The following is a 26,092-nucleotide window of genomic DNA, read 5'->3' as shown; positions in this document are numbered from 1 at the left end:
GTAAGAAAGCACCTCTTGAATAACATGAACTTAGGTATGTTTCCTTTCAGTATCTAAAGGGAAGCTACAGGAAAGAAAGTGACAGACTTTAGCAGGGAATGTGGTGGCAGGACAAAGGAAAATAGTTTCCAACTTAGAGAGAAGAAATTAAGTTGGATATAAGGAAAAAGTCTTTTATGGAGAGGGTGGTGAGGCACTGACTCAGGTTGCCCAGGGAGGTGGTCAGTGCCCCATCTCTGGAGACTTTCAAGGCCAGGTTGGACCAAGGTCTGAGCAACCTGATCTAGCTGTGGATGTTCATTGCAGGGGGGTTGGACTGGATGACCTTTAAAGGTCCCTTCCAACTCTAAGGATTCTCTGATTTTAATCCAGCAAATTATTGACTAAGCAAAGATTTCCATGTTGTGAATTCAGAAGGTGGTATATTTTTGTAGTCTGCTCTATTTCTGAGAATTTATTAATGCAACTCTCCCTGCTTCTGAAATAAAGTGTCTTTAAAATATCTTCAAAAAGTAGTACCGTTTGAAATGCAGAGGCTTTTGTCTCTGTAGTTCAAAGTCTGGATAAATAGACAGGTTCTTCAAAAGACCTTGGCGGTTCTTACTGACTGCTTTTTCCATAATGTTAATTATTTTTAATTCACACTGTGAAGGTCCAACAAATGAGATTTTAAAGGGACTATGTTTTAAAACCTTGATATTAGCTCTCTTTTTTTTTTTGAGACTGAAAGAGACTTGAAATTGAGAGAAATGAAGGACAGAAGAAATTTAGAAACTATTTTAAACTAGTGGAGGCAGTTATTGGAATAAGATGATCCTGTAATGATGAAGTTTTGAAGTGGTAACTTGAAGTTTTGGTGTCCTGTGACAAACAATTTAGTGAACTCATGGTTTCCAAGGTGATGTGCAGGTCTGCCACGTGAAAAAGAATATTTGGTCTGGTTTTCATGTGGTTCACAAAACAGCAAGCTGTGTTGGAAGGTGTATGATCCAAGAAAATACGAGGTCTGCATTCTCCCTGGTCTTTTACTGACTTCATTTGTGATATTTGACAGGCTGCTTATCTTTCTATCTCTCCTCCAGCCTGCTTCCTCCTCCCTTCCCCCACTCCCCCTTTCTTTTTCTAACCTTTAAGATTAGTGGTAAAGACAGTCATCTTAGCAAGAACTTTGAAATCTATGGTTGAAAAATGTGTCACAAAGTTCCTAGCTGTCCTTTCTGACAGGTATTTGCAGAGGAGTTCAAGGACTGGAAAAGAGCAGAAACTGACACGCTCTGCCTAATGTGTCTGCTCTGCATCAGAACATGGCAAGCTGGTGGTGTGTACTGCAACAGCACAGGGCTGTCCCTAGCTGTGTTTGTGAATATCATTTACTGCAGGCATAACCAGAAGTTACATTCTCTCCTTGTATAATTCCATCCTTGATTTTGTTATTTCTAGTCATTTCTCTTGTAGCATCAGGCTGACTGTCATTTGCACTGGCAGTGTGAGCACAGTGCCATGGAAACACGTTCTTCCTCTGCTGTCACTGTGGGACAGTCAGTGAGGTGTTCTGTGAGCCTTGTCAGGTGATTTGACCCAAAGGAGATGGTAACATGGGAAGGGCAAGGAATTTAAGACATGGAACTTTTGATAGCAGACCACTATCTGACCTTACTGTTTTGAAAAACTCCTAGAAAATATGTGATGGTTTCACTGAGGCTTCAGGTGACAGGTCCAACTGCCAGGCGGTGTTCGTGGCTCTTTGTGTGAAGTCATTCTTTTTTGCTCTCTATGGTATGATATTTACCTCCAGTTTAGTTTTGTGTTAAGGTGTAGCAGTAGGTCTCTGTGTGCATGTATGTGTAAGAAACCATGAGGATTAAAATAGATGGAAAATTCAAATATACAGTATTAGTAATAATGTAATTCTGATTTTCTTAATATGGTGCTACCTAAATGCACCACACTCATACTAGACAGTATATTGCAGCCTAAATAGTATAAGTTAAGAAACACTTGCTCAAAATAAAATTAATTTCAAGGAAATTAAATATCCACACAATGGTGGAAAATAAGCCCTCTTTTGCTCATTACAAGTGCTGGTAAGTTTTACTTCATGACACTTATGTGGCCACAGTAAAGCAGCTAAATTATTTGAATTCATCATTCCAATTTTGAGCACTCTTTTAGTGAAGTTTCACTTTTCAGACGGTTGTTGTAGGAAAGGCTTGTGATTCACTTTCCTCTTTCTTGTCATCAGGTGTTCTGCTATGCAAGCTAGATTTGGGAGAGGAGGCTCACCAGATTTAGCCTTCTCCCTATAGTCACTAAGTCCTGATGTCTGGTTGGATGATTAGAAGGTGGCAAAAGCCCTGCGATAGGAAGACAGTCAGAACAAGAACTTCTGTGCATTGACAGAAGTGGGTCTCAAAAACATTACCCAATTTGTATCAGTACATACTGCATGCAGAAGGGATGGACTGGCAATAGTAATTTTCTAACTTTTGAAACAGTAATATTGCAGCTTTGAAAGAAGAGTGAACTATTTTGCTGTGCTGTTGATGCTTAATGGGATACTAATAAGGGATTGCATGCTAAATAACACGAGTGTTCATTTGCACAGTCTGCCCTTCCTTCTTTCTCTTCCACTAGGACTTCTCTTTTTCCTCAGATTTTATCTGATTGACATCATTTTCATGGGTTTTCCCCACTTTATCATTCATCTCCCTCTAGATTAGGAGTTTTGATTCTGTCACTGTTGAACCATTCTAACGCACATTATCAACCTGTTAAATCTTTAGACAGCGTGCTCCTTGTCTGTGTTGCCTCTTACAATGCAGAGTTTCCTCAGAAAAGTACTAGTGATTTAAACTCTAAATATGTAAAGTTACCTAAAATATTTTCTTAAAGCTTTCTGCTCTTAGGCTGCAGTCCCATTTCCTCCATGCTCCGCAACCAAATACTATCCCTAAATGCCCAGATAAGGCACAGTGATTATTAATAATTAATCTTCCTGTACCACAGCCTATTCTCCTGTCAGATAACTGTCTGGAAGTGTCATTCTGTATCTCCCTCTGTCTGCATGGTAATGTGCCTGGCAGATTGTTATCCTCTATGCTATACAGGGTTTGTGTTTGATTCTAATGCAGTGTCGAGCACACTGTAGTCCCTAGTTTGTTACTAAGAGTTCTGAGAAACAGTGTAGAAATAATAAAAATATAAAGCAGGGTTTTGCCCTTATATTGTGAAGGTTTTCCAACACAATATTCATACACACACTGCCATTCATTTTACTCTCTACCCTCTCTACTCTCTACCCTTTACCCTCAAATTTTATAGATAAAACGATTCCTATTCATATGATTTTATTTTGTTCAGTGAGAGCTCAAAATCACTCTACAGAATTTAAAACAACAAAACCCCTGAAAAACCAAACTCATAAGAAATAAGCTACCTTTATTGCTTTTCATTTTGTCTTCCAAATGGCTCTTATTTAGTGTACTTTTATCCAGCGCAAGAAAAATTTCTTCAAAATGAGTTTTCCTTTAGCTTTTGGGTATGAATGCACTGATTTTCCTTCTGCCACTGAATATTATCAGGCCTTGAAACTGGCTGTGATGAATTACAGAATGCTACTGTCAGTCACAGCTGCTGATCTGATTTTATTGGGACTGAAATTGACAATTCCTAGTAGTTATTCTGTTGTTCAGTGGAATATAGTCGATGTCATTGACAGTCTCCTACAGAGGCATATAGGTCTATGGTCTTTAGTCTATTGTAATAAAAATCTGTGCATTCGTTTTCCTCTTTTAGAGGAAGTGATGGTAAATAAACTATTAGAGAAGGTGGATGGCACCATTATGCACAATGGCATTCTTATTATGATGTACTTGTAAAGCTATGTCCTCCAAGGCTTTATCTTTTAAATGGAGTAAAGTTCTTCCTTTGCAAAAAGCAGGACCAAATGCCATCTAGTCCCCGAAGCCTTTCAAAGCATTCTCAATCTGGATAAATACATTTCATTAAAGGGTTAACTAAGTATCTTTGTTTGTGGATATGGAAAGATTGCAAAAATATTACTGAAAACACGGGACCATTCTCACATTTTGATTCTAGGACTTGACATAATTGGTTTAAAAAAAAAAAAAAAAAAAAAAAAGGTTGTGACAACAAATGTAAAAAGTCCAGTTTGTTTCACAGACTTTTGGAGTTCTATTCATATTCCTGTTTTTAAGGAAGACATCACTTGATGATGGGTGTTTGAATACACAAAATCCCCCTTAGGCTATTTGTGCATGTGTGCAGATGTATGTATGCACACCAGGAGCCAGTGCAAAACAGAGATGGTAACTCTGAAAAATTGATTTGTTTGTGAAGTTATACTTTGTGGTATTAAATTTTGGTATCTCTCTAAAGAATAACCATAGTGCTCAGAATTTTTTGCAGTTTTTTGCAACTTTATTTATTAGTTCAGGGCATGTTTACATTCAGAGTTGTAGTACTGAATCAAAGCAATTCTGACATAAATTAGGTTTGTTGAGTGCCCAGTGAACTACGGGAGTCCACTCAAAGATTTGCTCTGCTTTCAATCTGTTTTAAAGTATCACTGTTGAGCCAGTGTAACTTAAAATAAAGGTTGGGTATAAGTTTCCCAGCCTGCTTAATTGGGCAATGCTGAGAACAGGGGAAGAGAGATTTTCTGTATAAGTAATGCCAACAGACCTGTAGTCACATAAAGCAAGCTGCTGGCTAAAAAGAATCACCAAGCTTGTGCAACACAGACCTCTCAGATGGATTGCTTCCCTTTCTTATATCCTGTCTAGGCAGTGCGGTTGGGCAGAGGGCTCTGTTTTGTGCCACTGACAGAGTTGGAAATGTCTCTGAGAACAGGGAAAGAAGAATCTTATTTTCATAATCAGCTGTCAGTCATGTGTGGCGATCGTTATATTATAGTTGCTTTTTTTAAAGTGATGATATAGTTTTGTTACAATAGGTTATGGGATTCAGTTTTATAGCCCTTGCTGGTATTCCATTTTCTCATTGCTCCTTGGATCTTTCTTATTTGAGTAGGCACATGCACAGGAGTTACAGCACTTGCTGCTGAGGTACAGCAGGGTCCTTATCACAATAGTTTCTGTAACAAGTTCCAGGGTTTTGAGCTACTTCAGGATACTTTGGTGTTGTACTGCTCAGTATTGTACCACCTAAATCCAAGTTCCCCAAGTGCATGCTGCAGTAATGAGCTCTGGATTCTGTAACAAACCAGGCTTAGGCACAAGGATTCTCCAGAGTCCAGATGAAAAGCCATGCAAACAGCAGATGAACTAAATGCTGAGGTAGACTGGGGAGCAGAGGTGCCTCCCCTTGTTCAGGTCTCTGCTCTAGCAGATACTCCTAATAGCGAGTCTGTCCCTGCCTGGGGCCTTGAACTGGATATGGTGCTAGTTACCATCTGTAACAATAATGCCCCATCCCCTTAAATCTGAATACCTCATGGGCCAGGGGGCTAGACCATGTCGGGAAGACTTCAGTTCAGATTTACTCTGTGAGATCCAGAGCTGAAGTCTGAAACAGCCAGGATGATGTTATGTTCCGTGGTGGCTATCAATTTATCTTGTCTAATGTTATTAATACTTATTTATTTGGACATGGCCTTGAGCCTCAGTTTCCTTCATAAGGTACACTTGGGGCTTTAGAGTCCATTATTCTTTCTACTTCATTGAGTATTTCATTGCTTACGCAAGATAAAGTCACTGCACTAGGAGTAACAGAGGCATAAGCACCTGAAGGAATTCCCACTTTTTTTTTAAACTGTATGCTCTCGTATAACTTACGTGGCCAGCAAGCTCTGTTGGAATAGGAAAAACCTGCACAATCTTGTCATCTAAGCACATCTAGAGAATTGGAGCAGACTGATGGCATAGGTGGGGGTGATGCTGTGAGTTTTGCTCCAGGATGACAATAGCAGCTGGGTTGCTTGTTTGCTCCCAGGTGGAAATGCAGACACCCAGGGCAGAAATTTAGCACCACAAAATGCAGGTGCTTCTGGGTTCACAGACAAAAACTACTGTGCCTGCTGTTTAGGTTGATAAGTATGTAAGAGCTTGGAAGCTACTTGCTCATTTCATAGAAGTATTACAGTAGGCGGTTTTTCATGCTCTTATAGCAGTTGAATATACTGAAAATGTGCCTTTCAATTCAATGGTATTGTTTCTCTGAGTTTATCCTACAAATTATGCTATAGCTATTATATGAAACGAGATTAGAGGAGTCCTAAGTATATCAGGAGCAAAAAATATATTTTAATTTACTTCTGTACTGCAACTCTTTTGAGAGAATTACTTACATAGAGAAACACAATAATAGGAGGAGTAATTCATGCAAGACGTCTGCGCAAATCAAGTCAGTTTGTACTAAAAGCAGCAAGTAATTGATATCCTTGGGCCACCGAATAAAGACAAAATGGAGAGGAGAAGAAATATTATACTAAGTCTAAGAATTATTGTTAGAATTAGCAACTTTATTCAGGAATCTGCCTGCAAAGTGGAAATTTATGTAATTCCATTTACCCTACTTAGCCACCTGAGGTATTTACTCTAAAATTGCCAGCTATTCTTCAACTTGGGATTGCTCCTCTCTGCTTCCTAATGAGGCATAGTCCACTGCTGAGATGCACTGCTTTCTGTGGGCTGAAATCACAACAAGGATTTCCTGTGTTGAAAAAGCCAGGTTTGTGGGATGCAATATTTTCTAATACAGTGGACCTTTCCCCAAGATTTTAAAGCTTTTTATGTTAGTATTCAGATAGATACAGCATCTGTGCATTTGAGGCTAGACACTGAAAAAAGACGCTTGTGGAGTCAGCAACAAAAGTTGTTCACAGAAAACACATGCAGAAAAAAAACACAGTATTCTGAAAAAAAAAAAAAAAAAATCAACCAGCAGATTTGACTACAGATTAAGCAGATCTTTTGCAGGACTATTTTTAGGTGATCTTAATGACTTAAACATCACAAAAAAATAGGTAAAGCAGTCATGCCTTACTTGTATCTTTAAAGACGTGTAGTAGTGCTTTGCCAACTAACCCCAAAATTAACAGATTTACTACCTATCTGTTCTCTCAACATATTCAATCTCTAAAATTGGACTGTTCCTTCATAACTGAATGCTGCCTCTTCTGATCAGGGAGCTGCTCTCCAGTAGCCAGGGCTTTGGAAAAAAGTAATTATATTGAGCCACTGGGAAGGAGGAGGAGAGAGAGTAGTGTGGGAGATGTTGTGTGGGAACACACAGAGTGGAGAGGACTATTTAGCAGGCTAAGTTCCTTCCTCAGTCACTGTTACACTCAGATTCCTCTAATATTCCTCATTTCACTGCTGAGATTGGGTCTGAGGCAATTTATGTGTATTATCAGGTCACCATTTCAGTCACAAATGTATTAAATGTCTTATAAGACACACCTCAGACACATTCTTTATTCTGTTTATAGCTATTTTTCTTTGCTTCCATGTCTCAGTTTTTAATAAATTAATATAATAATTTAATATTAAAGATAATAACTAGTCTCCTCTTTTTTTACATCCTGGATTATATCCCAAATTCTGCACTTAATATATCACATTGTCATTCAGCATCACTAACAACTCTTACTGTTTCATTCACTTCACTCACTTTCATTTACTTCTTTCATTTTTCTTTTTATCCTAGCCTGTAAATACCTTAAAAATAACTATCATTTCTGACCTCTGTGATCACTAAGCCTGACATTTGTTTTTGCTCTTTGCTTGTCTCCATCAACAGAATGTTATGACTGAATTAAGTCTATGAATTACACTGCAAATCTCTTGTGTGGTACTGAATGCAGGTTTATTTTGTAGGTTAGTTATAATTTACTTTGGCTTTTAGAAAAGCAGGAATTGATGTCACTGCTTGATATCTGTACAAAGAACAGCAGGAAATGTTCAATTTTCTACTCCTACATCTAAACGTTCTCTTTAGTTGTGAACTGAAACATGTTTACTAACCTATTGCTGTTCTGAAAGCAAGCTCCCAGTTGAGAAAAAATTTCTGAGTGCAGTTTGACACTTGGTACAATATGAATAGAGCACTAAGATGTATTTCATTTTTCATTCTAGCTTGGATTTATTAACAGATGTTGCATTTAATATTAGGGGATGAGAGGTTTGTGTGTTAACCAGTTAAAATTTTTTATCTAGTATTATCTATTTAATACATAATGCTATGTTTTTTGACATTCTGATTCTCCTATGAAGAGCATTTAAATACCTCTGCACATCAGAGATAGTATATTAGCTTGGTGGTCGATCTACATCTTCATAAAAAACCTGCGTTGTTAAAACTGGAGGTGATTGGTTACAACACTGCAGAATGATGCTATTTATTCACTCTGTTCTGAAGTTCACGGGACAGATGTCTTTTGCACCTACCATAGGAATGGAAGCTTATTCCTCCATGTGTGGTAGATGATACTGTAGTTATAGACATGCCATCATGTTACGGTGTCAGGACACAGAACCCCTAGGAAGCTTGAAAGAAAAATTTATCTTCAAGAAAGTAATCTCAACCTGGTTGGTAAATGTTACTAGGCCAACATTGGTGATGGTTGTTTGTCTCAGGTTGGCAGTGTTTTCTGCTTCACAAAAATATGGAAAATAAACAGGCAGAGGAAGATGTCACTAAATCTAGCCTAAGACAAAGATGTCTGAAGATGATGCACTATAGGTATATCACCCGACAGGAAAACAACTTCACAGTGATAGAGGAAACTTAAAAAAGAAAAAAAAACAAAAAAATTACCTCAGAAATCCAACCTTCTAAATATCTGACATACACATACGACAAATTTATTAAATAAAAACCCCAAACAAATGAAAAACAACTCAACCGATCTTAGTGCGCTCTTAATAAATCTTAATTTAAGGTCACAGATACGTGTTAGGCTCTTCTAATAGCAAAGGACAACATTTGAATCTCTGTGAGAGCTATGCAAGAATGTTTTCTAACTCTGCATTGATGTTAATGAGTTTACTTTAGGATTCTGGATTAGCTTTAGGTATGAAAGGGACTGGGATATGTGGTTCTAATAGTGTTCTTTATAGAAACATTTGGAAGTCTTCAACTAGCATTTTGCTAGTTGCTATGTATAGACTGAATAAGAAAGAGACATAGAAATATAGCCAAGATAGAAAGATGAACAAAAGTTTTCTAGCAGTTGGGATTGTGACTGATGCATTCTGAATGCTCTTAAACACTCTACTGACCATATTAGTTTCCATGGTATGTATTTCTCTGGCAATTATGATTCAGACTGTCTGGTATCTGGAGGAATTTGGATCATCTTGAGCTCTCTGGTACTGACACTGGCAGAGTTGTTTCTTACAGAGATCCTAGTACAATATGCTGCATGACTTCAGTTTGAATTGTACTAGCAAAAAATGAAAATCCCTCTGAAGTTTGTAAAAATACATTAGGCTTACAGTTCTGTAACCAAAAGCTGAATTTTGCTCAAAAGCTACAGCTCAACTGCTTTATACCTTTCTCTGTCAACAAATACCGAAAGATGTTATTTGTGATAGGATTTCCTGCCAGTTAGTTGACAATGGATCAGAATATACCCTTGGTATTACTTATGCCTTTCCTCCACGAGACCATGCACAACTTACTAATACTGTAATTCCAGTGCTCATCAGACTCTTCTGCATAATGTGAAGAAGCAGATGCTATCAAAGCCTGATGGAATCAGATGGAGACCAGAAAAATGCCATAATAGCCCAAACCACTGTGGTGTGGATTAGAGCTGGGGGGCGTATGTGGAATGGAAGTGAAAGCACTGAGTAATGCCTTTCCTTTATGTTCGGAAACTGCCCTTATCTGTAAGCAGTGGTGCAACACAAGCACAATAGGCACTGAGCCTGCTGCTGGGCACTGCATGTGGCCACTGTAAGTCAGAAAGGTTCAAATTTGTGAATGTAAAGACTTCATTTAGCAGCAAGGAAGGCTTCAACTCCATCTCTGGGGTGTTTATATTGTTCTCAAGATAGACAGCTATGCATAAGGCTGGTATGACAGTGGACTATTGGACACTGCTGACTTGTGGCCTATGAACTTAAAAGGAATTTTGGTTTGGCAGAAATTCAATGTATTCCACTTTGGTATTTGATGTGTTTTTTGACAGAAGTAATGCTGTAGGTGTTTTTTTTGTTTGTTTTTTTTGTTGTTTTTTTTTTTTTTTTTAATAATAGAGTTAAAAGTTAACAAAATAAAGATAACTTTGTGAAATACAGATCAACAGGCACAAAGCACATGGCTGTATCACATGGATTCTAAGATTTGTTCAAATCTAGGGATGTTAGTTAAGAGGTAGGGCTTGAATCTATTAAATGAATCTATGAAGTCTCTAAATGGCAGCGTGATATCTGAAATAAATGAGACTATCTAAGAACAGCATTCTGGACAAGCTTCAAATTTTTTAAAGTTGTCAACTGTTAAAGTCAAAATATTGTTAATATTTTTAGTTATCTGAACAGTGCAAGAAGATGCATTTTAGTCCCATTTTTACCAGTTGTAAATAGGACTATAGAAAAACTCAGATTACTGCAAAGGAAAATGATATCACCTGATATGTGCATTTTTTTCACTTTAGCTCTTTATTTCTCAGATAACCATATGTTCTCATCTGAGTGTTCCAAGAATAACCAAAGTTGGCACTCCAGCTGCAGAAATCAGTGAATCGTTCCCTTCAGAAAACATACACCTCAGTTTCTCCTTCTTGTAGTGGAAAAGAGGGAGAAAGGTGTAACAACCCATGGAAAGGATAAAAGACTTAACATGATTTTGTAAATGTTACATCAAATAGTTATCATTATAGGGGAATCTATATATTTTTAGCTACTCTAAGATGGTTCTTTGCATAATGTTAAAATGTAGCTTGTATTTGTAGCAAATAGCAATAGAAAAATCTAGATATTGTAATGTTAGCAAGTGTGGATATTGTGGAAAAGACAGATGCTATTAGAATTCATCTCAGTGGGAAGTCCTGTGAAACCATCAAGCTTCCTGTGCACAAGTAGGTCAAGGAAGACACTTCCAAAATTTGTACTTTTTACTTGTAAATAGGAATTTTTCCCTCATTTTCATGTCCAAAAGGCCACTTTAAACTTGACCTCAAGCTTATGAGTGGTTTTCTTTGACCTCTATTTAGAATCCCTCCAGCTAGGAAATTGCCTTTTGTTGTCACTTAAAATATATTTCACTCTTGATGTTGCTCAGCATTCTAAAAGAGCTTTCATACCAATTATTGAGGTACAGTGCAATCTTGATGTTGCTGATATCAGTGTCAATTTTTTCCCCTATTCTGATGAGATTTTCTTCCAACCGTTTTATTGTATCAGTTGCTTTCATTGGATTTTCCCTTCTAGTTCTCCTCCAGTTTGCAAAAAACATATTTCTTTTAGACAGCGTAGCATATGTTTGTATACATAGAAACTTTCAGTTCCTCATTTATGCAATGAGTTATATATGCATAATGGTGGCGTTTTAATGTTTTCATCACTCTCATCTGTATGAAGATAATGGCTTTTTTTCTTCCAACTCTGTAGGAACTGCACAAAAGTAGAGTTCTAAAACATGCTTCTTGCACTGTTTCTTCTAAAAAATGAGCTGACTTTTTTCATAGCAAGAACACTTACTCTGCATGCCAGATACAAACTGATGGCATAAGAAATGCTCACTAGCCAGTTTTGCCACTTTCCTCTCTAATGACACCAAATCTGATGAGAAAGTTTTGATGAGAGCTGGAACAATAGCAAAATAGGGATGTCTAATGTTCACAAAATTTTTCCACGTGGTCTATTTTTTCTTCAGTGAAATCATTTGGGAATGTCTTGAAATTAATTTTTTTCTTTTATAGATAAAAAATGGTATAATTTGCTATTCTGATGTGTTCACAGATATAACTGGTAATAAATAGAGTGCTCCAATTTTATTTTATTATCTTTAAATCTTTCCAACACTTAAGAAAAAAAAAAGCAGAATTCTATTGTCAAGTTAATGCTTTGATTCCTTTCATCGTTGTTAAACATTTCTCTTCTCTCCAAACTCTACCAAAACACAAACATTTTTCCATCTCCATCTAATACATTCACAACTTAAATGAAAAGGTAGAAAATTCTTCAATGGTGTGAATCACCTGTGAGTGAAAACCTCCAGGAGCAATTTATTGTTGCTGTGTATGTAGAAATTGACATCTGGGTCAGCAATTTTTACCTTAATTACTATGTATTGTGGTTTATTCAGCTGCAGGAAGGGAATGGTAATATTTACACCAAGGTGATTTTGGAAGAATGAGTATTGTGAAATGTTTCAAGACCTGTTCTGACAGACAGATTTTTGGACTGTGCGTCATAGGGCTTTGGCTTGAAAATTGGGCTGAAAAGCTCAGGCTTGCTTGTATTACAAATGAATAGAAAAGCTCACCTTGTCTTCAATGATGCTGATCATGACCCACGCAGTGTCTGTGAAACTGCACACTGAAACTGTTGTGAAGCCTGGATCAGAAGCCTTAAACTTGCAAATGTCTATCATACACTTAATTAGGTGGTAAAATAGGGGCTTGCTAAGGATTCCTGTTGTAATTTCAGGGAATTTCTTATTAAGTAACTCTTGAATTATTTTCTGAAGTTTACCTCCTAAAATAAGTCATCCTTAAAGAAAAATATCATAAATATTTTGGTGCAGCCTTGGTTTTTATGTCTAAGCAGTATTAACAAAATTAAGACACACAGCAGTAGCATGAAAACAAACTTGCATACTGTCTTGACGTGCATTTCATGGAAGGATTGCTAATTAGTGAAAATGCCAATCATTAGGAAAAGTGACTCACTTTTGGGAGTGTATGATATCTACTGATGCCACATGGCATAGAATCAGTGGCATGGGTACCAGTAATAACCAATTTTCAGAGTTCTTGAGAGGTATTTCAGTGTTCATAATATTGAAAATGTCTCCCATAGAAAAAAATGCACTTCACTGTAACCACAGAAGAGATTGCTTTTAATAGAATGTGTGAATAAAGAAAAAAGATATAGCTAGTGGGGGGGAAAAGAAATATTAGAATTGTAGAATGACTTGAGTTGGAAGCGACCTCAAAGATCATCTAGTTTCAGCCCCACTGCCACAGGCAGGGTTGCCAACCAGCAGATCAAGCACCAGCGCTCTGTCCAACCTGGCCTTGAACATCTCCAGGGACAGGGCATCCATTACCTCTCTAGGCAACCCGTGCCAGCACCTCACCACCCTTGTGAAAGATTTTCCCCTGCCATCTGATCTAAATCATCCCTCCTTTAGTTTAAAACCATTCCCCCTGATCCTATCGCTATCTACTCATGTAGAAAGCTGGTTTCCCTCCTGTTAACAATAATCTTTTAAATACAGAAGGCTGTAATAAGGTCTCCCTTCAGCCTTCTCTTCTCCAGACTGAACAAGTCCAGGTCCCTCAGCCTGTCTTCATAGGAGAGATGCTCCAGCCCTCTGATCGTCTTCATAGCCCTCCTCTGGGTCCCCTCAAAAAGCTTGACACCTTTCCTGTGTTGGGGTCCCAGACCTGGATGTAGTACTGCAGATGGGGCTCATGAGGGCAGAGCGGAACAACCACCCCTCCCACCCTGCTGCCACCTCTTCTGATGCATCCTAGGTTACTGTTGACCATCCAGGCTGCAAGTACACACTACTGGCTCAAGTTCAGTTTTCAATCTATCAGGATACTGAAGTCCTTCTCAGCAAGGCTACTCTCCAGGAGTTCTTCACCCAGCCCATATACCTGTTTATCTGGGATTATCCCAATCCACCCCCCCCCCCCCCCCCCCCCCAAAAAAAGATGTATCCTACTTTTAATTTTGGAACCAAGAAAAGTAGTTCATGCTGACCACTACCTGTAGATAAAGCGGTGACAGAGGGTGAACAGTTGTCATGGGAATTACCTGGTCTGAACATAGAAGGTATGGAGTGTCCCAGTAGAGGGAGCAGGTAGCCTTTACCAAGGCCCAGTGCACGTGGAGCCATCCGGCACCAGCTGCACATGCTGTGCTGAGAGAAGGCAGAAAAGGTGAACCTGACAGCTCTTCTGCTCCAGTTCTTCCTTCCTATTTGGTTTAGTGCTCCTCCCTTCACTCAGTAGTGAAAGATCTGGTTATTGAGCTTATAAAAATGCAATTTTCTCCCACCCCTCCCTAAGAGCAGAGGCATACCTTATCTCAGTGGGTGAAAAGCTGTTAGCTCTGTGAGCCAGGACATTCTGTTTTTTGAAATGCCCAAATTCATTCTTCTGATTTGTTCTTTATTCTCCAGATTCAATTATACCTTTGTGCAGTAGCAGCACCGTTAGACTAAATACACATTAAATGCTATGTTAGCCAACTTATGGCAATTCAGCAGCAGGGGCAGGATGGCTTACTGTGTTCTCATCATTAGGATATATATCCAGCTCCCAGGACTGGACAGATAGAAGCAGTGTAAACATGCAAGAGTTGTCATAACCATTAATCAGATTTAGTTTTCTACCTGATCTTTCGTTATTGTCTTTCCTTGCTGTGTCTACTTAAATTGAAGTTTACCTGTTCGAAGTAGAATAGCATTTTAAATAGCATGTCTTAGCAGTAAACAGTCTGTTCTGGAAAAAAAAACCAAAACCAACCAAACACTTGGAAAAAGATTTTGAAATATCAAAAAACAGTGATGCAAATTAAAAGCTCTAAAGCAATACAACATGAAAATATTGGTGTCTATTGGTAAGTTCAATTAGAGCTCATCTACAAGTGTAAGGCTCTTTCAGAGTTAGGTGAAGACAAAATACAGCCATGCAGGTAGGAAAATGATACAATTGCAACTGGATACATACCAAACAGTAACAAGGAACAAAAACTGGAGAAATCAAGTGATGTACTGCTTCACTGAGAACCGAAGAGCTAGAATGGAACACCTGAATACTACTTGACATTCAGCACCATACAACAACAAAAGAAACCAGAAAACAGTGCAGTGCAAAGCTGAAGAGTTTCAGCTAGCCTGCAGTATTTGTATTAACATATGGTGATTAGAGGTAAAGATTTACTAAATCATAAAGAAAATGCAGATATATTTTCAAGCAAATGTCTTGGAAGGAGTTTGACTGTCCAATAAAAAGACCCATGCTATGTGATTGCAGAAACATCAGTCTCTTGGAACTGAAGGAAACTTTGAATAGATGAATACATACGCTTGAATACATGCCTATATGCATGTATTTTGCATGCATACATACTCCGAAACTCATTAGATAATTAATCTTAAATAAACCTGAGTTAGTAAATAAAGGTACTAAAGAGAAATGGTGAAAATTTCCCTTTAGCAGGAGAGCAAAACAGTCTCCTGTACACAAATGATTAACTCCCCTCTGCACATGGGAAGCACAAAACTGAAATTGATGGTTAATGATCAAAGCTTGATTCATCTTTAATGGCTTCTATGCAAACCTAAAAAATCGTGATTAACTATTTACTTCTCAATGAACAATCTTCCTCTTTGGAAACTGCAATTACAAACCTCTAGAGTTAACTTCCTGCTGAGAAGGTGGCTGTTCCCAATTCACACAGTTAATGTCTCACTTTGTCTTTGCTTTGCTGCACTGCTTGGTCTTGGCTTGTAATTTGCAAGTTAACTTCGTAGCCATCAGTGTCCTCAGCTTCCCTCCCTTCCCATTGCTGTAAATTAGCATCATTTGGCATTTCAGAAAGAGTTGGGTCACATTATTTTAAAATGCCATCATATCTGTGCGTAGAGCAAATATAACTGAACAAATACAGCTTTAAATGTTAGGTTTCTTGTGTTTTGCCTAATATATCAGTAATAATTTGCCTTTGATTTGGTTGTGATATATTATTTAATAGTATAGGAATCTTAAGGGAAGACTGAAGCTGAGTGATGCTTTTACTTTATTCTCATTGACTGTACATTTTATAAATACACAGTCTGAAGAAATATTTCTCCTTAATATGTGCTATCTCCTTACATCACCTGCTCTCTGTTCTGCTTGTCCACACAACTTATATGCAGTGTATGTATAAATTAGGTTAAAACTTAGTGCGATTTTTCTTGAGAGTATCTTAGATCAACTAGGGCTCTAATTGGGTTGTAGAACTTGAAGCCACTGTGAAAAGGCACATGCAAAAAGGTTGTGCCTCTGCTTGGCAGGACTCTAGAGAAGGATGCTTTCAGATTCCTTAAATTCAGCTAGAGTTTACTTGAACTTTCAGAGCAGTCCATGGAAAAGCATCTCAGGCTTTAGTAGGACTGGGATGCAAACACCAATCACTACAGTACCAGAAAAGCTCATTTAAGCTTACTTTTAATGTTTTTGTTTGTGTTCTGGGGCCCAACAACCATTCCAACCATTCTGTGAGAAGGGAGCAGGAATAGTTTATTTTTTTAAATACATGCATGTGAAAAACGAATAGAGCTTGCATATAGATCCGCTCAGGTATATTCTCCTTTACTGGTCACCATGCAGCATGCATGTAATCTTGGCTGTCATTCCCAGTGCATAGTTATTGATAAACACTGAAAGCACATGCTGAACCATGCACTGTCAGAGACACGCTATCCTTGCCTGGTACCACCATCACATCTGTTTTCATAACCCAGTGAAACAACAGGAAGGTATCAACAGGAAAATTCTGCCCTCAGTTACAGCAGCGTTAATGCAGAGTAACTGACTCCATCTGTGCTGGATTCAGTGTTTGGCGCAAGAGCTAAATTATGTCAGGCATCATATCAATTGCACTCATTCCGAGGGACTTACTTTTGATTTACTTTTTCTTTGGATGGTGTGTTGTTTTATTGACACTAATACAAGGTGGCAGTGAATGTGTGCTTCTTTTGCATGTAATTCATCTATGTATGTTTCCTGTATGCTATTTTCATAACATTTTGTGTAATGCTAGTTTTAAAATAGAAAGTAAAATAGGCAGGATAAACAATAAATAAAATTCACCTCTATGCTCAGATAACACAACTATTATAAATGTAATTAATTCACAGTTCCAAGGGGTCTAGCTAAAAATCTGTGAGGAATCATTATACCCCATGACCTTCTAAGCTCTCTGCCATTTACTGTGAAATTTGTTGCTAGAAGATTTCTTTTTCTGCTTTCATTTCCTGAAATGTTTGCATTGTAACAGCAGTCATCAAAACTGCAGGTATTAAGACGTAGGGTACAGGAACATAATAATCCAATAACCTGAGTGTGTGTGATAGACTGGAGCTCTTTAGAATTACTTCTGAGCATGGTTTGATGGTTATAGTTTTGCACACAGTAGCTCTAAAAAATTTTAATTGCTGAGGAGCTTACACCCACCCCAGTAAGCAACTAGAATCCAAATTAATGCTAATGAGAGTTGTTCATACATCCCAAGGAGAAAAGGATGCTAGAAAAGTCATTTTTCTCCTGAAGCAGCTTGTCTCCTTGACTTTGTCAGGAGAAGGAATGCATACCTTAGGAAATCAGTCTTCTCTTGTTAATTCCAGCTGAAATGCTTCAGAAATGTTTCTTGCAAGTGTTTTGACAGAAAGTACAGAGAAGGATCGAAGGCCTGTTCCTATGCTGCTGTGATGGAACTAACACAGGAAGGCTTTTCAAAAGGAATATGGAGACATGGCCCCATAGCCAAAATGGGAACTTAAGCATTTATATCTAAGTCAAAGAAAGATTTTACATCTGAAAAACTGAAAACAAAAAGTAGAAAAGCCTTCCCAAAAAAACCAGAAGCTTCTTAATAGATCAAAAATATTTAACAAATGGAAATAAGCACTTAGTTCTCTACTGTTCAAAAGAAAAAGTGCTCACAAAGTCTGGTGCTGACAGCATGCAATCTTATGAGAGGAAATGATCAGGAAGGGCTCCATACACAAGAAATGCAAAGCAAATAAGTATTTTAATTCAATCTGTCAAAATTAATTAGAAACAAGATTAAAAAAAAAAAAAAAGAACACAATCAGATGAAGCATTAGCTTATTAATGTTAATTCCTGTTATGTTGTTGTTTGTGATAAACTGAGTCATAGCTATTTGCTTTGCAGCTGATTAACTGCTCTACAGAATCTGAATTTTCTTTAATATATACCCCTTTCAGTTTGTGGAGAAAATATCTTTTGGTAGCGACAGGCTCACAGCTGTGTCTCCCCAGCCTGCTTCAAATATTGAGGAAGGGAGGTTTAGGGAATCAAGGTCTTGCTGAGGCTTCTTCTGGGGGGTAATTCCCCACCCTAGGTTAGTGTGAATATTTCAGGGGAGGTCCTAGAAGCTGCTTTCAGCTGTTGAATATTAGGAGGAGTTGCAGAGAAGACCCATGAATGTGTGCTGCAGTTGCCCTGAGCTTCCAACACAATCTGATCCATGGCTATTTGTCACAGATTACTGACTGTATTTCATAGCATACCCTCTTGGTCTTTCCCTTCCATGTGCGCTCAGGTGATGTATGCTCAGCCTTGGCACTGCTCTTGTGTTCAGTGTAGCTGTCAAATTGCAATTGCCTTGCACATGGAGGCAGGAAAAAGCATGTGCCTGCTTGATAGTGAATTGCATAGGCATTTTTGCTTGTTTATATTGAGTGGATCTTACCACTCTATGCATAAAATGACACCCCAAATTTTATTTATGCTTTTTGCCAGATTGTCATGAGGGATATTGCTGTAAATGCCCTTGAAGATTAGCTGTGTGCTTTTGGAAGAACAGCTACACATCTGGACTGAATGTGGGAAGAATCCACAGTCCAGGAACTGGTTATTTTGATCAGACATATCAGATGTTAAGAAAGCATTATCAATCTGTTCTTACTGGAATAAATAATAGATTAGTGCTCTGGGATGTGTAGAGGGTGGACAGGTTGGAAAAGGTAGAAGACTCAGAAAGCATTATCTCTAAGGCATAAAGCATATTCTGCATTTAAACTTGTAAGCTTTCATGTCTTTATGCTTAAAAACAACCACAAATAAATGGCTATCTTGTTGAATGTGCAGTGTCTTAAAAAAAAAAAAGACATGTAGATGCATTTATTGCATATAAGAAATAAAACAAAAATGTAATTTTCAGCTACCCTTTATGTTAATGGAAGCTACGTAATCCATTAATATTAGGAGAGCTGGCATTTTACACTGTTAAGAACAGTTTTTACTTTGTTAAGAACAAACCATAGAACATCTGCCTTTTTAGCTAGAAATCTCTGTAGGTTCCTGATCATATCCCTTTGCACACTAAGAAGCAAATGGAATCCTTGGAATCACTGTGGTTTGGAGATGACTGTGGAGGTATTTCATTTATGCCTTATTTCCCAAAGTGACATGATAAGTTAGGTGTCCTTGTACCAAGCCTAACTCATCGAGACAGCAGTTAACTCAACCAATAAATCTCAGCTGCCAGGTGGGTTACTGGCCTTTTCTTACATAATAGCTGAAATCTGGGAAGTGAAAATGAGGATCTTTGGTTCCTCTTGGCCCAAGAGGGATTGAATCAACTGCTTTTGTTTCCTGAGAGAATGTCCTAGCAGACAAGATACAGAGCAGCCTTCGGTGAGGCAGTGCTGTTGAAGCTGCATAACTGAGCTATAACCACTACATAACTGAGACAAAAGTGAAGGAAAAGAGTGCTGAAAATGTTCAAATGGAGTGCCTATGTATTTTATACTTATTTTTCACATAATTTTTATTCTTATTTTTAAAATATTATTTTCTCATATTTTACAATTTAAGCTTTCCCTGAGTTGAGTAGTAGCAGATAAAAATACTGTTCTTATGTTTTATTATATTTTCTCTTTGAATTTGTGTAGCAACCTGTGAACAATCAGATCCAGTGTTGTTTTATCTGCATTTTCATAGCCTATTAATAAATAGCATTTTCTGAGTAGCACAAAGTACCAGCCTTGGATTTGGCTGGAAGGTTCAAGCACTCTAGAACAATCCCATCTTTATTTGCCAGTTTCCCACTGGCCACGATACAAAATATTAACAGCAGTTTAACTATGTCTTAGCATACTGTATATACATGCATATATATATTATATATCTGAGTTTTAATTAACTGTGAACAAACCTAATATGCAGTCATCTGTGCAGCAAATGTAATCATACTTTATGCATTTGAAACTTCTGGATGCCTGCAGTACATGAAGAACTCTTTGAGTACTTGAATTATTACGTATTTCATTATAATGTAATTCTATATTAGATATTCTATTTATGCAGAATCCAAAAATAGTCTGTGCTGTGTAGCGATGCAAATTTCAGTGAATAATCCACAAAGAATTTCAAAACCTTAACCATTTATGACATGCACTTTTCTGTATCTTTAATGAAGAATCAGGTTTTGAATAAGTCATACTGGGCTTTTCATGAGTAAAAACCATGTATGTGCTTCCCTGTTAAAGAGTCTATCAATCCTTTTTTTAGTCATATTGAAAATATTAGGGTTTATCAGTACACTTCAAAATTCCTGAAACTGATTTTAGATGCTCTGTCGACAGTTAAAGTGCAAATCAGGTTTCTGTGCTCTATGGCTGTGCTCCCCCTCCCCAGCTGCCAGCTGGTTGTTGGGGAATGAGACAGCACAAGCAGCCTCATGACCAAGGCTAGGTAAGGTAGTGTGACAGCTGAGGAAATATCTGCTTCCCTCATGCTTTCTTATTGAGGAATCCAGCATGAAACCATGTAGAATGGAAGAGAATTCCCTTCCAACTAGTTTAGAAAAGAGTGGACATTAACATGGAAGGTTTGTGAATGAGGCTCTTATTAGGCTGAAGTCAAAGGCGTATGATGAAAGGCTTGAAGACTGTATATTTCAACAGCTTCTCCTGTACTGGTATAAACTGAGACTAACAGGCTGCCCTGAAGCTTGTGCTGTTACCCTGATGTTAGAACCACAGCTGAAGTCATCTCTCAGCTCAGACCACAGGTCCTCAACAATATGTCAAAGTGAAGCGAGGAAGGAGCCTCTTCTTGATCTACTTAGAGCTTGCAAAGCAAGCACTTTTACACTGCAAAGCAAGAGTGGGGATTTTCTTTGAAATAGGTGGAACTGAGCAAAGTTTATAATAAAAGATCTGATCATAATTTTTTATTCCTGAATCTTTTACAAGTAACTGTTTCCTGTTGCTTAAGCACTTAAAGATGTATTTCAGTGCATTATTTTAAAAATACCCTATTTCAAAGAATCATAAAGAAAAGTTTCAATTTTTAACTGTTTTTCTCTACTTGTGGATCCAAAATTAAGTACTGGAAGTACAACAATGTGGTAAAGAATCAGTTAGAAAAATCATCAGGTTGCTTTTAGGAGACTGACCAGAACACACTGTATGCATTTCTAGTGAATAGACAGCCAATTGTTTTAAGTCCATCACCACTGTTCAGGAACTTCAAGGACTGTGTGAGAGATTTTCCATTCATAGCCTGATTGTGTCTCTATTACATAATTACATGGAAGACCAATTTTTTTTTTAATGGTCTCAAAAAATAAAACATCCTTTATAATAACTTATTAATACATATTTAACAGGTTTAAGCTTTTTTTTTTTTATCAGGTAGCATGAAGTTAAAAAAAATAAATCCGATCAAACTTAGCAGATAGAACACTTATACTTTCATCATTTCTTAACCTGCCATGACAGTATCTCTTCCATTTTGAAACAGCAGCCTCACAAACACTGAACCTGCACATTTTTTATGTGATTTTTGTTGTCCCTTAGGTAAACAAATGCTCTTTGAAAGTTAGCATTACAATCAATTATCATTCCCCTACCTCTGGGTACTTCTGTTACCAGCTGTGACATAGAAGGAGAACACCTGAAAATCTTCTGTGCAGCCAGCTACTCCTCTACTGCCCACCTTTAGGAATTACTCCTCTTTCCAGTAGTAGAAAGAACAGTTTTCATGGAATAAAAGAATTGGGTTCTGCTCTACCAGAGTTCAAATTCTTTAAGTCATAGCATATTCCTATTCCCCTTACCACTAAGAATGGAGAGTGAAAGGTTTTGTGGTTGTGATACTGGCTGTGATGCAGGTTTTATGGTAGTAGAACCAGTGCTCTGCTTGGATCTGAGGCAGATTTTCTTAAAGTTCTATTTGACCTATAGACAATGACAACTAGCTATCTACTGATAAAGTTTAGAAAATACTGTCAACGAATTTTCTTCATCTGACCCTGTAAAAGTTTATGTAAATGTCAAATCTGTATTTGCTGAGAAACTAAGCAGATCCCATTGTGCAGTGAAGGTCAGGATGATAAGTTTTGTCAAATAGCCTTCACTAGGAGAGCCATGAACATGTTTGGCTGGAAGGAATGATGCTTGTTTTATAAAACAAATGCTACTCAAATGAAGTCCACCACCCTCTATTAGGATGACCTGAACCTATAGAAGTTGAGAGGTTCCTGAGTTCTAGGACTGTATTTATGAAAAATGAAAGGTTAACCTTCATTTTCACTAGGGCTCTGCCAATTTTTTTAGGCAGGTAAATTAATAGGCTGTATTCCTCTTGGCTATATGCACTGACTTTCATTGTACTCTCGAAGCTCTTAGAACAGTGTTAAGACAGAAGACCACCTTTCTCTCTCCTGTTTTGGATGTATGCATCCTTTGACAGTCGTGAACTCATGAAATGTAATGCTTCATCACCTCATGCAAACCTACAGTCAGCCATAAATCAATATTTTATTTTTTCTGATTTATCCCCTCCACCTTCCCTCTGCATCCCTTTGAGCAGTGCCATGCACTGATGCTAAGACTGGTTGATTAACCATACATTTGAATGCATGATGATGCACATGTTATGGTGAATCAGACACCTATTTCAAAATCATAAAATAGAAAAGAGCTCTTGAGTTTCTCTGCTGTCAAGAATTGCACTATTTTGAATCACTGATTGCTGGAGTGTTCTTAGATTTTTTTCCCCCATCATTTGTACTTTTGCTTAGCCTTATTGGTGTTTCTGTTTCTGAGGACACTGAAATGGCTGAATTCAGCTCACAGCTATTTGAGCCAAATACCAACAGTGCCTGTTCAACAGCAACCACTGAAGTGGGAAAAATGCCAGTGTACAGACAAAGCTTCCAAACAAGGCCTATTGAGGGTCTGATCCATATCCCCCTCTGAAGGCATTGTGAATGCCCTTGGGTTTTTGCATCCCAATAATAGATTTCCGTAAGAGAGTTCAATTCAACAGTACTTTCTAATACGTGGCCTGTCATTAATTTGCCCATTGGCATTCCTGGTAATAACCTTAATTATTCTGAATTCCTTTATAGTCTCATGGTTTTACAACAATACTGCTGTAATTTAACATTAATAACAGACCCTTTCTAGGAAGTAGTATCAATTTCTTGCTTAGGTAATGTTATAATTAGCAACATCTTGCTGTGACAATTGCTGCTATAAAAGAAGTACCATTTATAGATGGTATTACATATGCAGTGTGCACTGCATGCACATTCAACCATCCTGATATATGCTTAGTGCCTGGGAAGGCAACAGTGAAAGATACACATGCATAAAAACATTTGAAAATGCTTTAGATGTAATGTAAAATATTTTTTGTGCATTCAAGGCTGTAAACGAAATAGCAGGAGCCTTGGAAGAAGGAATTATGGTTATGTCTATCTTATGAGCTTCCAGTACTTTTATATCATATTTAGGTCTCGTCTATACAGTTGTGTATTGTCAGCCAACAAACTGTAATTTCATGCTTGAGTGGGCTGATAAAAGCCTATTCTTCTGCTTCTTTCTATGTTCATGCTACACTATACTGTAATAACGGAGTGAGAAGGGGAGGGAAAAATAGAATTAAAAATTGTCACAAGGAATAATAATCAATATCCATCAGTAAAATCTACTATAGTAGATACTATGGTAGCTTGAGCAGCAGTTTGTTCTGGTGGATACACTGGGATTCCATTCAGTACATTAAGCTTTGGTGCAGCTGCTTCAAGTTCTGTACTTTGACTTGATAGGAATGTAACAGACAGCTATACAGGTAGAAGGAAGCTGCAGAACTGCAAAGTGTTTCTTTAAAGTAGGAATTTTTCCACTTGTAAATTGTGTCTGTGCTAGAATGTTTGACTACAGCTATTAATATAATACTTTTGCATAAAGTTTGCCTGTGAAAGAAATCCTCTGAACTTTGCTCTATCTTGTTACTGTATTTGCTGAATTTCTTTTATACTAAAGCCTAAAATCTTGATGCTGTCAAGATTTAACATGCTACAGTTGTCTACAGTGGCTTAATGCAGCTGAAAAAAAAAACAGAGAACAGAGAAATTAACAGATTAACAGAGAAATGAAAGTGGTTCTGCAGGTTGGATTGTCTGACTGGGGCCTTGGTTGTATGTAGTGCTGTGTGCTTGCAGTGGGACTTGAAAGTACAGCTTCTGTACTTGGTAATTCCAGGAGGAATAGCTTGAGTGTCTCAGCTCTTGGGAATGGGCAAAGATTGCCTAGGCTGGGGCACGGACTGCTCACCAACAGGCACACAGGAGACTGGTGCCTGAGGACAAGGGGATTCCTTAATCTCAGCTGCTAGAACAGGAAATTGGTCATAGCCAGTCAAAAACCTTCAGACGCTATCTCTGTGTCTGAAGGACTGGTTAAGTGACATAACAAAGCAAGATAAACCGACAGAAAGCTCTGGCAGAACACTAGGCAGGAGCTTTAACTTCTTTCCTGTTCCCTCTGCTCCTTTGTGAAAGGCACATTAACAGCCAGTGCCAAGCACCCTGCAAAAGGCAGATTCCAGAATCTTCAGTTCCACTTTGACTTTTTGTCCATTTTCTGACCTACTTGGTGGGCTGCTAGTCTCTATGCAGTTGATGAGCCTTGGAAACCTTTCAGAACCATTCCAGAAATAACATTTTGGCTTTTAAAATAAGATTTAGAGCTGTTTTATACAGGAAAGATTAAAATGTCATATTTTGTTTATGAATAATTTTGCTTTTAAAATTTTGAACTTCTTGTGGAATGAATACTTTTTAGCTATTGTAGATTTTCACGTATTTTAATATATTTTCACATGAAAGAGAGCAGTATAGTTGCACAAAGACTCATACATTTATATTGGGGCTGCTGGCTCTGTCAAACATTCTTTTTATTCGCTTGTGGTTCCTCTTATCAGAAATTGAGAGAAGCCCTTGAGCTGAAAAACAAAAGGTATTCTATGTCAAATGAGCTAAGATGTTACATATAAAAGCAGATGATTCTACACTGAGTTGTTTCGAACAAGCTGAAGCCCAGATTCTGCCTTAGAAACCATGCAAAACTCCTTCAAAAATCAATGACCATTTGACACAAAGTACAGAAAATAGAACCTAGCCCTGTATGTCCCTGAAGGATGGGAACAAGGACTCAATAACAGCTCACAAAATGTTTTTTTGGATAATGTGGATCTCTTTTCACACAAAAGCACTTCTCCTTTTCTCAAATCACAGTAGCAATGACATGCTTGTCTTTTTCACTCGTACCGTGCCTGCACTGTTTAATCATTATTTTGAACACTGATTTTTTGAAATCCCATTCTCCCATGCTTCTCTACTTCTTCCTTTATAGGCAAGAACAAGCTAAAGTACGAAGGCCTTTTAACAATGGATTTGCTACCACTGAAGTAACAAGAAAATAAACCCATAACAGTTTGCTTCCAGAATTATTTAGTTTGTATGTTATTTTGTATTGCTTGGAGGGATAAAGTTAGAATACAGAAAAGAATCTCATCTCATCTTTCTATTGTCTTCCTTTGTCACTTACAAATTTGTACTTAGCCTGTTTTTTGCTATATTTTTCAGCTCTGAACATATAAATAGGTCTTTGCACAGTGTATGAGTTTCAGTGTCAGGATGAAAAACCTAAAAGGTAAAAATTTCAAACTTCAGCTCCTTACTTCTGATCCTTTTGATTATACTTTGTGGAACCAAAAGTCCTGCAGCTCGTCTCTTCCTTCAGGATCATGGTGGAGAAAGGGTGAGTGAAAAGATTCATATTGTGCAATAAAAATATCAGGAAACTATTACAAATAGTTTTCATGTATGTCTT

The 26,092-nt window shown here is 37.7% G+C and overlaps 1 protein-coding gene across 10 annotated transcripts in view; it reads right to left on the bottom strand.

Annotated features, from left to right (window-relative positions):
* Positions 1-26,092, bottom strand: part of SLC9A9 (solute carrier family 9 member A9) — a 199,222-nt gene that overhangs the window by 47,709 nt on the left and 125,421 nt on the right. Inside the window, exon 15 of one of the 10 annotated variants that reach the window (XM_042820773.1) lies at positions 292-8,528. The exons of 6 other annotated variants lie outside the window; for them this stretch is intronic. In XM_042820773.1, the coding sequence (XP_042676707.1) occupies positions 8,492-8,528 (37 nt within the window). In that variant the 3' untranslated portion in view covers positions 292-8,491. Of the gene's footprint in view, positions 1-291; positions 8,529-10,629; positions 11,059-12,477; positions 12,537-25,063; positions 25,203-26,092 lie in introns of those variants that run through there. 3 more of the 10 variants (XM_042820770.1, XM_042820771.1, XM_042820774.1) reach the window with 3 other exon arrangements.

The sequence above is a fragment of the Centrocercus urophasianus genome, unplaced genomic scaffold, assembly GCF_019232065.1.
Source record: "Centrocercus urophasianus isolate 14NV4802_14NV808 unplaced genomic scaffold, USGS_Curo_1.0 seq_19, whole genome shotgun sequence".
NCBI lineage: Eukaryota > Metazoa > Chordata > Aves > Galliformes > Phasianidae > Centrocercus > Centrocercus urophasianus.
Note: the sequence above shows the minus strand (reverse complement) of the source record. Positions and strands in the feature narration are given on the sequence as shown.